Source organism: Quercus robur, chromosome 2 (assembly GCF_932294415.1).
Source record: "Quercus robur chromosome 2, dhQueRobu3.1, whole genome shotgun sequence".
Classification (NCBI taxonomy): Eukaryota; Viridiplantae; Streptophyta; class Magnoliopsida; order Fagales; family Fagaceae; genus Quercus; species Quercus robur.
In genome coordinates, this window is record NC_065535.1 from 96,326,817 (window position 1) to 96,338,367 (window position 11,551).

General features: G+C 34.6%; 1 protein-coding gene across 1 annotated transcript; it reads left to right on the forward strand.

Annotated features, from left to right (window-relative positions):
• The first annotated feature begins 828 nt into the window (after nt 1-828).
• Nucleotides 829-8,730, forward strand: LOC126716057 (probable disease resistance protein At1g61300). The gene is made up of 5 exons (XM_050416990.1): nt 829-958; nt 1,130-1,200; nt 1,831-1,956; nt 2,129-2,197; nt 5,884-8,730. Exons 4-5 carry the CDS (start codon nt 2,167-2,169, stop codon nt 8,559-8,561), a joined length of 2,709 nt encoding a protein of 902 aa, XP_050272947.1. The 5' UTR covers nt 829-958; nt 1,130-1,200; nt 1,831-1,956; nt 2,129-2,166; the 3' UTR covers nt 8,562-8,730.
• Nucleotides 8,731-11,551: the final 2,821 nt, after the last annotated feature.

Consider the following 11,551-nt stretch of genomic DNA (forward strand, 5'->3'; position numbering starts at 1 on the left):
CTAGAAAATTAGTGAAGGGGATAATTATTAAACTAGAAAGTTATAAATGAAGTGGAAGTTAGGCTAAACTTTGAGGATGAAAAATGTTGGGAAATTATAAAATATTTATATTTTTTATCATGTGTGCTTGGTAAAAATTGTGAAAAAGTGAAAGGATAAAAAGCAAAGTACTATTATGTTTTTATTATTAAAAGTATAATGATGAAAAAATATGGATAATTTTATACTTTCTTTCTTAATACCATCTCCTCTCTCTTTTTCCCACCAATTTGGAAGGAAAAAAATGGTGAGTTCATGATCTTCAAATGGAAAACTTCATCCACTCTATTTCTTTTTTCTCTCCCTTTTCATTTCAACCAAACAATAAAAAATTATATCTTTCTCTCTTTTCTTTCTCTCATTTTCCATTATCGCCATTTTCACCCAAACCAAACATAGGATTAAAGTAGTAAACTAGAATCCAATTTTGTTTGGCTTTGAGCGTTAGTTGGAGAATATACTAAATCTTGTTACATACCCCCTATAAAATTATGAAATGGTATTATGATTTTATTTGAAAACACGATTTCTACCCACATGATAGTGTGTTATGGTGAGTATGCATTAAATAGTATGCAATAGTCAGTGGATAATAATGGGGAGGGAAAAAATAATGGAGGTCGAGGTTGTAAAAAAAAAAAAAAAAAAAGTAACAACTGACATGGCAGTCCGGATTGACCCGATCCACAATTATAAGTTTTACCACGCGTTTAGTTTCCATCCGAAATCCGACTGACCGACACGTTTGCCAGTTGCAGCCATATACTCGTAAGATAAAATTTGGTTGCTCACTTTATCTTTTGTTTTGTTTTGTTTGAAGTCAACGTTAGTTACTCTGAGTCTCTGAGTAAGAAGTTCAAGATCGCCATCTCCGTCTGGGTGGTTGCTTCACGCTGCTATACCGAATACTCTGTTGAAGGTTAGTCTTCTTATCACTCTTTACAGCACAAACTCTACTCCTATTTTAAGGTTAGCTAGCTGAAATGGTTTCTTAACTCTGTATTACAAACTTTGGAATTCAATTCTGATTATGTAAGTAAAATTAAATTTGGTTGCTCGTCTTTACTTTTTTTTTTTTTTTTAATTGAAGTCAACGCTTGGTAGTGGTAGCTGGAAGTTCAATATCTTTTAGACTGCTGATCATTACTCTAATTGTATAAGGTTAGTCTTCTTATCCATGTATAGTACTCTCTCATAAATGGTTAGATTAGTCTTCTCATCCATCTATAGTAATATAGTATGCACTCATTAATGGTGAAGTTACCCCTTTGGAGTTCGGAAGGAAGCGCTTGAGCTTGTTACACAGTATTTAAAATGGCTTCTATTTTATTGGGGAAAATGATTAGACTTTACGTTGAAGATTTCTGATCTTAGAATTTTTAGAGGAAATGGGAAGAAAAAAGAGCAGAACAATTTATGTGGCTTGGTGCTGTCCCTACATCCACGGGTACCACACCGGTACGACAGAGATGCTTCATGTGGGCTACCTGACCGGTGTCATACCCGTGTAATATTAGTGTCCTATCCGCACTGCCATGTTATAATTTTTCAGAAATTGCTAGGGTTGCCATAACGTACCCGTGCCCATGTCTGTGTATGTACTTTCTAGAATTCCACTATATAAAAATAAGGGTTTTCAATGTGTTTATACTGCCCAAACAAACCCTAGCCCAATACATTGAATTTCCCAATTAATTTAGACAACAAGGTCTTTTTTTGTCTGTTTGTTTTTCCCCAAACTTGATTTGGGTTATGTTTTGATAAATTAATAGTTTTTATTTATCTAAGCAGGTTCTCCCTAAAGGTTAGTGGAGAATGGCGACTATTTAATATCAGAGGATAACGAAAGGAAGAAAAAAGGATATAGAAAATTGTTAAAGAAGTCTAGTTCAAGTAAAGCTACAAGAGCAAATGGAGGTGTGTATTCTCTTTGATAATGTATATTCAAAACTACTTAGTGATAATGCCTTTGTGGAGGAAAATGTTGTTGATTCATAGCATGATAATATACATGTTTTAGTTATTAATTTTTTTCTGAAACATTATCCAAATTTCTTACAGTTGCTTATGAATGTTGATATTGATGCAGAACCATCAAAGTTGCATGCGAAGGAAGTCAGAAATTCTATGAGTGGCGGGGTGGCGGGGTGGCGGGGAGGTATTTCTCTACCCAAAATACAATTTACAAAGACTAATTTCTTCATTCATTTATCAATAGCTATCTTTACTATGACACAAAGACTAATTTATGATGACAACATCATAACTAACTAACTAACTACACCTAAGCAAGTGTGTAATTGAATTAGTTACATGTTAAAATAATCACAAACTATATCTAGCACAACATTTATTCCACATGTCTAACCAACTTATAAATCAATTAAGAATATGCCTAATTGTTTGATCACATGTCATAAAGATAGGAGTTGGAACTTGTTCACTTGGCTTCCTCAAGACATTACTCAGCCATATGAATTTTCTTGCTTCAAATGCTTTGCATCAGATGTATGTAACTCCTTTTCATTGTGGGAGCTTATGGTTGTTATCATGGTCCTTCATCACAAAATCAACCCTATTTGGGTGGTTTGTTAAATGAGTTACAAATACCAAAACCCCACAAGGATGGTTTGGGTATTCAAAAACTTAGTTCTTTAATCAAGTCCTATCAGGAAAGTAGCTTTGGAGTTTTGTAGTGGAAAACAATCATCTTTGGAGAAGAGTCATTTAGATGAAATATGGAGAAGAACGAGGAGGATGGACAATGAAGTCGATTAAGAGCATCTCTAGCAGAATCATCAAATTTTTGTACTGTTTAGAGAATGAACAGTGACTTTTACCTTTATCTACCAACTTTTTCAAATACACTTTCCAACAGACTCTTTATCTCATTCTCTATCTCATTTAAATATTATTTCTTCATTCATTATTTATTTATTTTTTAACAACTACACATCTTCCAACATTTTTTTATTCAACACCTAATTATTATAATAGTAAAAAAGGATTTGAAGAATGAACAGTAGCTCATCAGACTTGATGAGCTACTGTTCATTAGCCAAAAAAAATTTCATGTATAGAGAGGCCATTGGAGCAGCATTTTGTGGTTATACTCTCTAAAATAGAGTATTTTGTGTTTGTTGATGCTATTGGAGATGCTCTGAGGGACCTTATGGTGTTAGTTTGTGGAAGAGTATAAGTGGGGGATGAGATTCCTTCAACTTCTTAAAATTTGATGTACAAGAAGGATCTAGAGTGAGGTTTTGGACATCTAGAGCGGGTTAAAGATTTTTTCACAGATTTGTATGCCTTAGTTGTTGATAGGGAAGCTTTAGTAGCTTCTTACCTAGCCAACCCATCCAAGGGTGAGGTTAGGCATTGGAATCCTCTGTTTGTTCAGCCTTTTCAAGATTGAGAACTAGAATCAGTGATGAATTTTTTTGACTTGCTCTATAAGCACTTGCCTTCATCTCTCGGAGAAGTTTGAGTTTTATGGATTCCAACAAAGAGTGGGATATTTAAGATTCGTTCCTATTATAATTCCTTTAGGGGTTTCACATGCCACTCTTTTCCATGGAAGAGCATTTAGGGTGCTAGGGTCCCTCGAAAGGCATGTGTTTTTTGTGGACTACACTTTTAGGAAAAATTTTGTCAATTGATAATCTCCATAAGCAGAACTTATTGATAAGTTGATTAGTGTTGTCCGGTTAAAAGGAGTGGGGAATCAGTTAATCATTTTCCATTCCATTTCTTTTTTACAACAAATATTTGGTCATTTGTTTCTGCTTTGTTTGGGGCAGTTTGGGTGATGCCAAAATCTGTGATTGAGCTCTTGGAAGGTTGGCAAGGATGATTCCATTGCCTAGCAAGCCACAACTGTTATGTGAAATCTTTGGCGTGAAGTAAACATGAGGATTTTTTTATGGTGCTGAGTAAGTGCGTGTGTGTGTGATTGGATGACTGCCTTAGGTACCATCCCCTTGTCGTCTTTTGTTAATTTTGTAGATTTGTCTTTGTGATTGGACTCTTTGCAAAGGGATTTGAATGTGACCCTCCCTTTTCTTTTCTAATTATTAAAAAAAAAAACTCTTATTAAGTTTTGAAGAAGTCCAAGTTCAATTAGAAATTAGGAATAGGTATTAATCATCTATGTCTATGGATGTAATATTTTCCAAATCAAAAGAGAAGTATAAATTTTCAAAATTTATGAAACTAAATTTGAGGTTTGTGTGATATAATCTTCTATGGGTGTGATGCAAGGATTTCTCAAAAAAAAGGTGTGATGCAAGGAAATGCTAGGTGTCATGCTTAGAATTTTTTATTTATTTATTTTTTCTGTCCGTAAATTTTCAACAGTTTGAAACCTTGCACAGGGTTACTATTCACAGTCCTGTAATAGCAACCCAAACATTAGGTTTTACTCGTTAGAAATCCTATATTCCTTACAATTGTCAAGCCTTTTTTCCCCTAAATTCTAACCCTAATTCTTAAAAAATTATAAATTTGATTTGGCATGTTCCCCTTTGTCTTTCGTCATTTTGGGCAGGCTGGATTTGTTGCTGATGCTTTAGTTTTGGCTTTGTTCTCATGTGTGGTGGGAATTGAGTTGTGTGACTCAGGTTTGGGTGTTGTTTGGTATAGGTTGAAGGTATGGTTTAGGTGTTGAGGTTGTGATTGAGGTCTTCTCCTACTCACAATTTCTTGTTAGATCATGTTGGATGCCTTGTCAAAGAGGTCTTCTTTGAGAGGCTATTCTTTTTTGTTGCAGCTCTTGTTAATCATGGGTGTCTTTTTGAAGCACAATAAAGAAAAATCAATTAACAACATAGCATGGCTAAAGTAGTTGATGTGGCACATTCCACATAGATTGCTACCTCTATATGTGAAATTTTTCATGAAAAGTGGCTGTATCCCCTAGCACCACCCTCTATATAGGTAATTATTGTTTCACACTTCCAAATATAAAATGTTTCACACAATGTTCACACTTTCACACCAGATGTCCACATTTTCCACATGATAAAAAAAAAAATGTGGATGCAGTTGGAAGTGAAACAAGCAAAGCCCCTTTCTATAATAACCTATGTTAATCTTTCTTTAAAAAAAAAAAAAAAAAAACTTATGTTAGAATAGATTAATTTTGCCATGGTGACCTAATGTCATAATCATACAATAACGTATTGGTATGATATATATTTCTAATTTTGGATTATTTTGATGTATATACCAACTCGATATGGAAATCATATGTGCTTGAGCAAATTGAATCCACAAGAAAAAAGGGCTTTAATATTATTACCATTTTATATTTAAAACAATAACACAAATAAATTATGATTGTGTTTTAATATTAGATTTTCGAAAAGAAAATTACAAAAAGGGGACATAAGCCCATGAATGAATAAATCTTCATTGATTAAAAATGCTCCTTAAGATGGTTTAGTTATGTTTAGAGGAAAGCGATTAATGCACTAACAAGAGAGAGTGAGTTAATTTAAGTGGAATGAAAAAAGGTAGAGGAATACCAAATTAATAGAAATTGTAAAAAATGACATATGACTGACTCTAACAAGTATGTTGAGATCCATAGCTGACCCCAAATTTGGGATTAAGGTTTGATTGTTGTTGATTAAAAATAAGCTCCATGTCTAAAGACCATTCATGAGATTGTGAAAACTGTGCTTTAATTTTTGTAATTTAACCATGTTTGCACCTTTTGAATAAAAAATCCTTTTTTGTATGGTTATATATTATACTTATTACTTCTCTAAACTGAAAATTCATTCTTCATTTTGCATTTAGAGTTTTTGCTAATGTTTAAAATTTTTTATTGTTGTGACACAGATATGTGGGGGGCAGCAGCTTCTGGTATAGGTACAGCTGCAGCTTCTGCTGTGGGTACTGCAGCAGGGGATGAGGCCTACAAATATGGAAAAAAATATGGAAAAGAGATTATCAATAGCCTGAGTTGCAAAGTTGATAATGAAGCTGATTATGATCTAGAAGACAACTATGAAAGGTTAATAGAGCAAGCAAAAAAGTTGTATACCTGCAGGGATGATATATTGGCTCAAGCAAAGACAAAGCTGGTCACTCAAGTATATGAAGCTTGGATTTCTAGGGTCATGAAATGTGAAGAAGAGGTGCGAAAACTAGAAACCAAGTACAAGAAAGAAAAAGGCAAAAAAAGGACATGGAGTCAACGTTTGATTGGGTCAAGCGAGTCACGCACAGATCTTAGCCAAAGCATGGCAGAGAAGTGCAAGAAACTGCATAATCTTTGGGTAGAGGGAAAGTCTGAGATAGGAATAGTGGTTGAGAAATTGCCAGAGCATGTGATAATTATGCATGGACCCAAATCAGAAGACAAGATATTTCTTGACTCAACTGTTGAAGAAATACTGGGCCATCTGAGGGATAAAACTGTAAAAAGAATCGGACTTTGGGGAATGTCAGGAATTGGGAAAACAACCATAATGCAGAGCTTAAATAACAATGAAGATACTGCTAAAATGTTTGATATTGTTATTTGGGTAACTGTATCAAAGGATTGGAATTTAGAAAAATTGCAACACAAAATTGCTGATCGGTTAAAATTGAATATGGAAGGCATCACTGACCCTAATGAAATTGCCCAACTAATATGTAGAGACTTGAAAAGCAAAAGGTGTCTACTTCTTTTGGATGAAGTTCGGGAAGTTCTTGATCTGCCTCTGATAGGAATGTGTGAAAGTGAAAAGGATAGCAAGGTGGTAGTGGCAACTAGAAATTATCATGTTTGTTGTGATATGGAAACTGATTTGGAAATTAATGTGCAACGATTGTCCGAAGCTGATGCATGGAAAATGTTCAAGGTAAAGGTGGGTCGAAATGTAAATCTTCCAGGCATTGAACCAATAGCCAAGCTAGTTGTCAGTGAATGTGCTGGTTTGCCCCTATTGATAGACAAAGTAGCAAGTATGTTTAGAAGAAAGGATAACTTTCACCTGTGGAGTGATGGATTAAGAAGTTTGCGGAGATGGCCAAGTATCAAAATCCAAGGCATCGATGAATTGATTGAGTACTTGAAGTTTTGTTATGAAGATTTAGATGATGAGGTTAAAAAGGTTTGCTTTCTATATGGTGCAATATATCCTGAAGACTATGAGATATATAAAGATTATCTGTTGGAATGTTGGAGAGCTGAAGGTTTCATTCATGATACAAGTGAGTTTAGAGTTGCACGTGACAAAGGGCATTCCATATTGGAGGAACTTATCAGCGTTTCTTTACTAGAGAAGAGTGCAAAGATGAATCATGTAAGGATGAACAAAGTAATACGAAATATGGCCCTTAACATTTCTTCCCGAAGTTGTAATTTCAAGATTTTGGTGAAACCCCGTGAAGGGTTGCAAGAGGCCCCCAATGAGGTAGAATGGCAACAAGCAAATCGAATCTCCTTGATGGATAATAAATTGTGCACTTTACCGGAAATGCCAGATTGCAATGAGCTTTCAACATTGTTATTACAGAGAAATCAAGACCTAGTAGTGATTCCTGAGTCATTCTTTGGGTGCATGCAAAATCTACGGGTTTTAGATTTACATGGCACTGGAATTACATCATTACCATCATCAATATCTTGCTTGAAGTGTCTCAAAGCATTATATCTGCATTCTTGCAGCTGTTTAATGGAACTCCGTTACTTAGAAGGACTTGAGCATCTCGAGGTGCTTGATATTCGAGACACTAGCCTTAATCATTTTCCAATTCAGATTGGATGTTTGAATCAGTTGAAGTGTTTACGTATGTCATTGTCAAATTTTGGCATTAGGCATTCAAGTAATGTAGAATATTGTCGAAATGTCTTTTCAAGTCTTCTTTTACTAGAAGAACTACTAATAGATGTGGATCCAAATAATCAAAGTTGGGAGGTGACTATAAAGGCTATTTCTGAGGGAGTGGCTAAATTGACGCATTTGACTTCACTATCAATTTGCTTCCCTACTGTGGATTGTCTTAAAAGTTTTATCTCAACGAGTCAATTGTGGAAGGATTTCCACTTCACATTTCAATTTTCTGTTGGTTATCATGACACAACTCTTTATAAAATTCTTGATTGCTTCGAATATCAAATTAGGAAATGTTTGAAGTTTGCAAATGGTGAAGGTGTAGATCCAATAATTTCTGACGTTCTTTTGGAAACTGATGCATTTGAATTGATTGGCCACAAGGGAACTTCAAGACTATCAGATTTTGGTATCGAAAGTATCAACAAGATGCGAGGTTGTTTGATTGAAGGATGCAATGAAATTGAAACAATTGTTGATGGTACCATAGTAAAGGGAAGTGCGTTAATATGCTTGGAAAAGATGTTCATAAATAATGTTCCAAACTTAAAAAGCATTTGGGAAGGTCCTGTACATAATGGAAGCCTATCACAACTAACAACTTTAACTTTATGCAAATGTTTGAAGTTGAAGAAGATATTCTCCGGTGGCATGATTAAACAACTCTCTCAACTTCAACACTTGAAAGTTTAAGATTGTCCTGAAATTGAAGAGATAATTGCAGAGTCTGAAAATAATGGCTTGAAACCTGACGCACTTCCAAGATTAAAGATGCTAGAACTTTCTAATCTTCCAAGGGTAAAATGCATTTGGACAAGTGACTCATTGAAATGGCCATCTTTAGAGAAGATTAAGATCTCCATGTGCCAGATGTTGACAAAATTGCCCTTCAACAGTGAGAATGCAATCAACTTGAGATGTATTGAAGCCCATCAGACATGGTGGAGTGCATTGGCATGCCAAGATGATGCTATTGAACAAAGATTAAGGTCTTTATGGTCTCAATCTCCTTCATAGAGGTTCTTCTCTAGATAAGGTAATGGTAGAAATGTCTACTCCTCCTTTAAATTTTCATTTTCTTCATTTTTCAGGATATCTTATGAATGTGTGTGATTGTTTAGCATTTGTGGTTACGTGAATGTTGGATTCAAACCTTCCTTATATTTGATCATGATTATCTTAAATCTTTAATGAAAACTTTTGAATATTTAAGTTATACCATATAAGATATCAACCTTGCTTCACTTTTGGGTAGCCAAACCTACCTTACATAGGTATTTCATGAATTTCTGTTGATTTGTGAATAACAGAAATATTTGTCGCTATATAGAAAATATTGCTTCCAAAAAGCATTTTAGAAATTTCTTGTACATACTAGAAGCCTAGCTCAACTAATAGCTTTAACTTTATGCAGATGTTTGAAGTTGAAGATATTCTCCCATGATTGAATAGCTCTTTCAACTTCAACACTTAAGACTAGAGTTGAACAATGACTTGAAATCAAAGAGATACTTTTGGTTGGAATTTGGAAATGCATTTGGATTGATTACTGATTGAAGTGGCTATATTTAGAGTGTAATACGATATTTATGTGTTGACAAAATAGCCCTTCAAGAATGAGAACGTAGTCAATATGAGACATATTGAAGGCCATTAATCATGGTGTAGTTCATTGTCATGGCAAGAAGATGCTATTGAGCAGAAATTATGATATATATGCATCTTCAACTGGTGCATTTGGTTTCATTCCTGTTCACAACAGTCCTATCTAAGGTAGTGGTAAAATGTTTGCTCCAACTTTTGGTTTGTAATATTTAATACTTTCATGTTTCTTTCCCCCACCCCCCCCCCCCCCCCCCCCCCCCTTTTTAAGATGACATGAATGCTAGTGTCTACTATAGTGACGTGTGATTGTTTTGTATTTGTGAATAAAATAAAATGTTAGACCGAAACCCTTTCTCTTCTCCCAAAAGAAAAAAGAAAAAAAAAGAAACCCTTTCTTTATAGTTTGATTTTCTATATTTTCTATTATACTATAGAAGATGCAATCTTGCTAATTCACTTGATTTTTAGTAGCCAAAACTACCTTTTTCATATACCTCCTACTTTCAAATGTTTATTTGGAAAAGTTCGAGTCCAGCTTAGATCATGATCATCTTTGCCACAACTTTGTGTTTATTATTATTATTTTTTTGGTAATATGGGAATATTATAAAACAATAAGAAGCAGCTATAGAAGCTGTATCAGTGCATAAACGGTTACAACCTAGATGGCTAGACCCATCAGGTCATCCATCAAAAGAGGTTGTAACTCCACAGGAGGAGTACTCAAAATGAGGAAGTCATTAGTCATGTTGTGTCTGAATAGCCTTTCTTGCTAGAGCATCAGCAAACGGGTTTGCCTCCCTATAGCAGTGGCTCAGCTTCCACAAAGGAATTTGGTTCAACAGGTTCTGCAATCATCAACAATTGGCGCAAATTCAGCATAGCTATTTTCGTTATTAGACAGCAAAATAACCACAGTGCTAGCATCAATCTCAATTTCAATGGCTCGGATTTGCAGCAGGATACAGAGGGTGAGCCCATCTCTGATTGCCCATGGTTCAGTTTCAAGACTGTTTGCCCATCCTGTAGCTCTAGTAAACCCCTTCACCCATCTTCCCAGGCAATCTCTAATTATGCCTCCCCCTCCTGCCATACCAGGGCAGCCAAGCACAACTTTGTGTTTGATAAATTATGAATATGATTTAAACTATGAGCACGACTTCCATCATCATCATCATCATTATTATTATTATTATTGAAGGGAAATTGATTATTATTCAAGAACTAGTGTTTTCCAATACAATAGGTGACATTTGAGTTGAGGCAAAAGGGCATGTGGGTTGTGAGTTTTGTGACCAACCCAACACTCTCTTATGCCTCCAAAATTTAGGTCTGAAAACAAACTACGCTATTGGTCTTCTATGTCTGCGTGTGCGAATTGTTGAAAAACGTTTTTCATTATTTTTTGTCTCCGCTTTTTTGCATATATTCTAGCTTTTAGATATTTTGAAATAAATTAGCTTTTAGCTTTATGTAACATATTTAAAATAAAAGTTACAAAAAATTATATCTTTTGATAAATATTATGCAAATAAGCAATTGGAAATAAACGATTCCACGCTATGTAGTTTTGTTGATTTAACCTGCTTGGTAATGATAAAAGCCTTGTAAGAAAAAAATTATTAAAAAAAAAAAAAACCAAAAACAAAAACAAACAAACCTTGGGTATGACGATATCCTAAATAACAGGAATTTTTGTCTCCATAAAATATTCCTTCGAGATATCATTTATCAATATGAATGGTAATGGCTGATGCCTGACATGCTTAAAATTTCAATGTCCAAAGCAATTTGAGCTATGGCAATAAAAAGTTTTCACCATGTAGTTATGGATGGATATTCTATTAATTCACCATGCCAAAACTTTAAAGTAATTGTGTTAGTTTTTAGACCCCTTAAAACACAATTAGATTAACCTAGTTAATTAGTCAAGTTGTTACTTAGTCCAAATTCCAAGTCTAGGTTATCACAATCAAACAATCATATCATGCATAGCAGCGGAAAATAAATAAGACAATGATATGATCATCCAGGAAAACCAAACCGGTAAAAAGCCTGGGGAGGATTTAACCTAACTA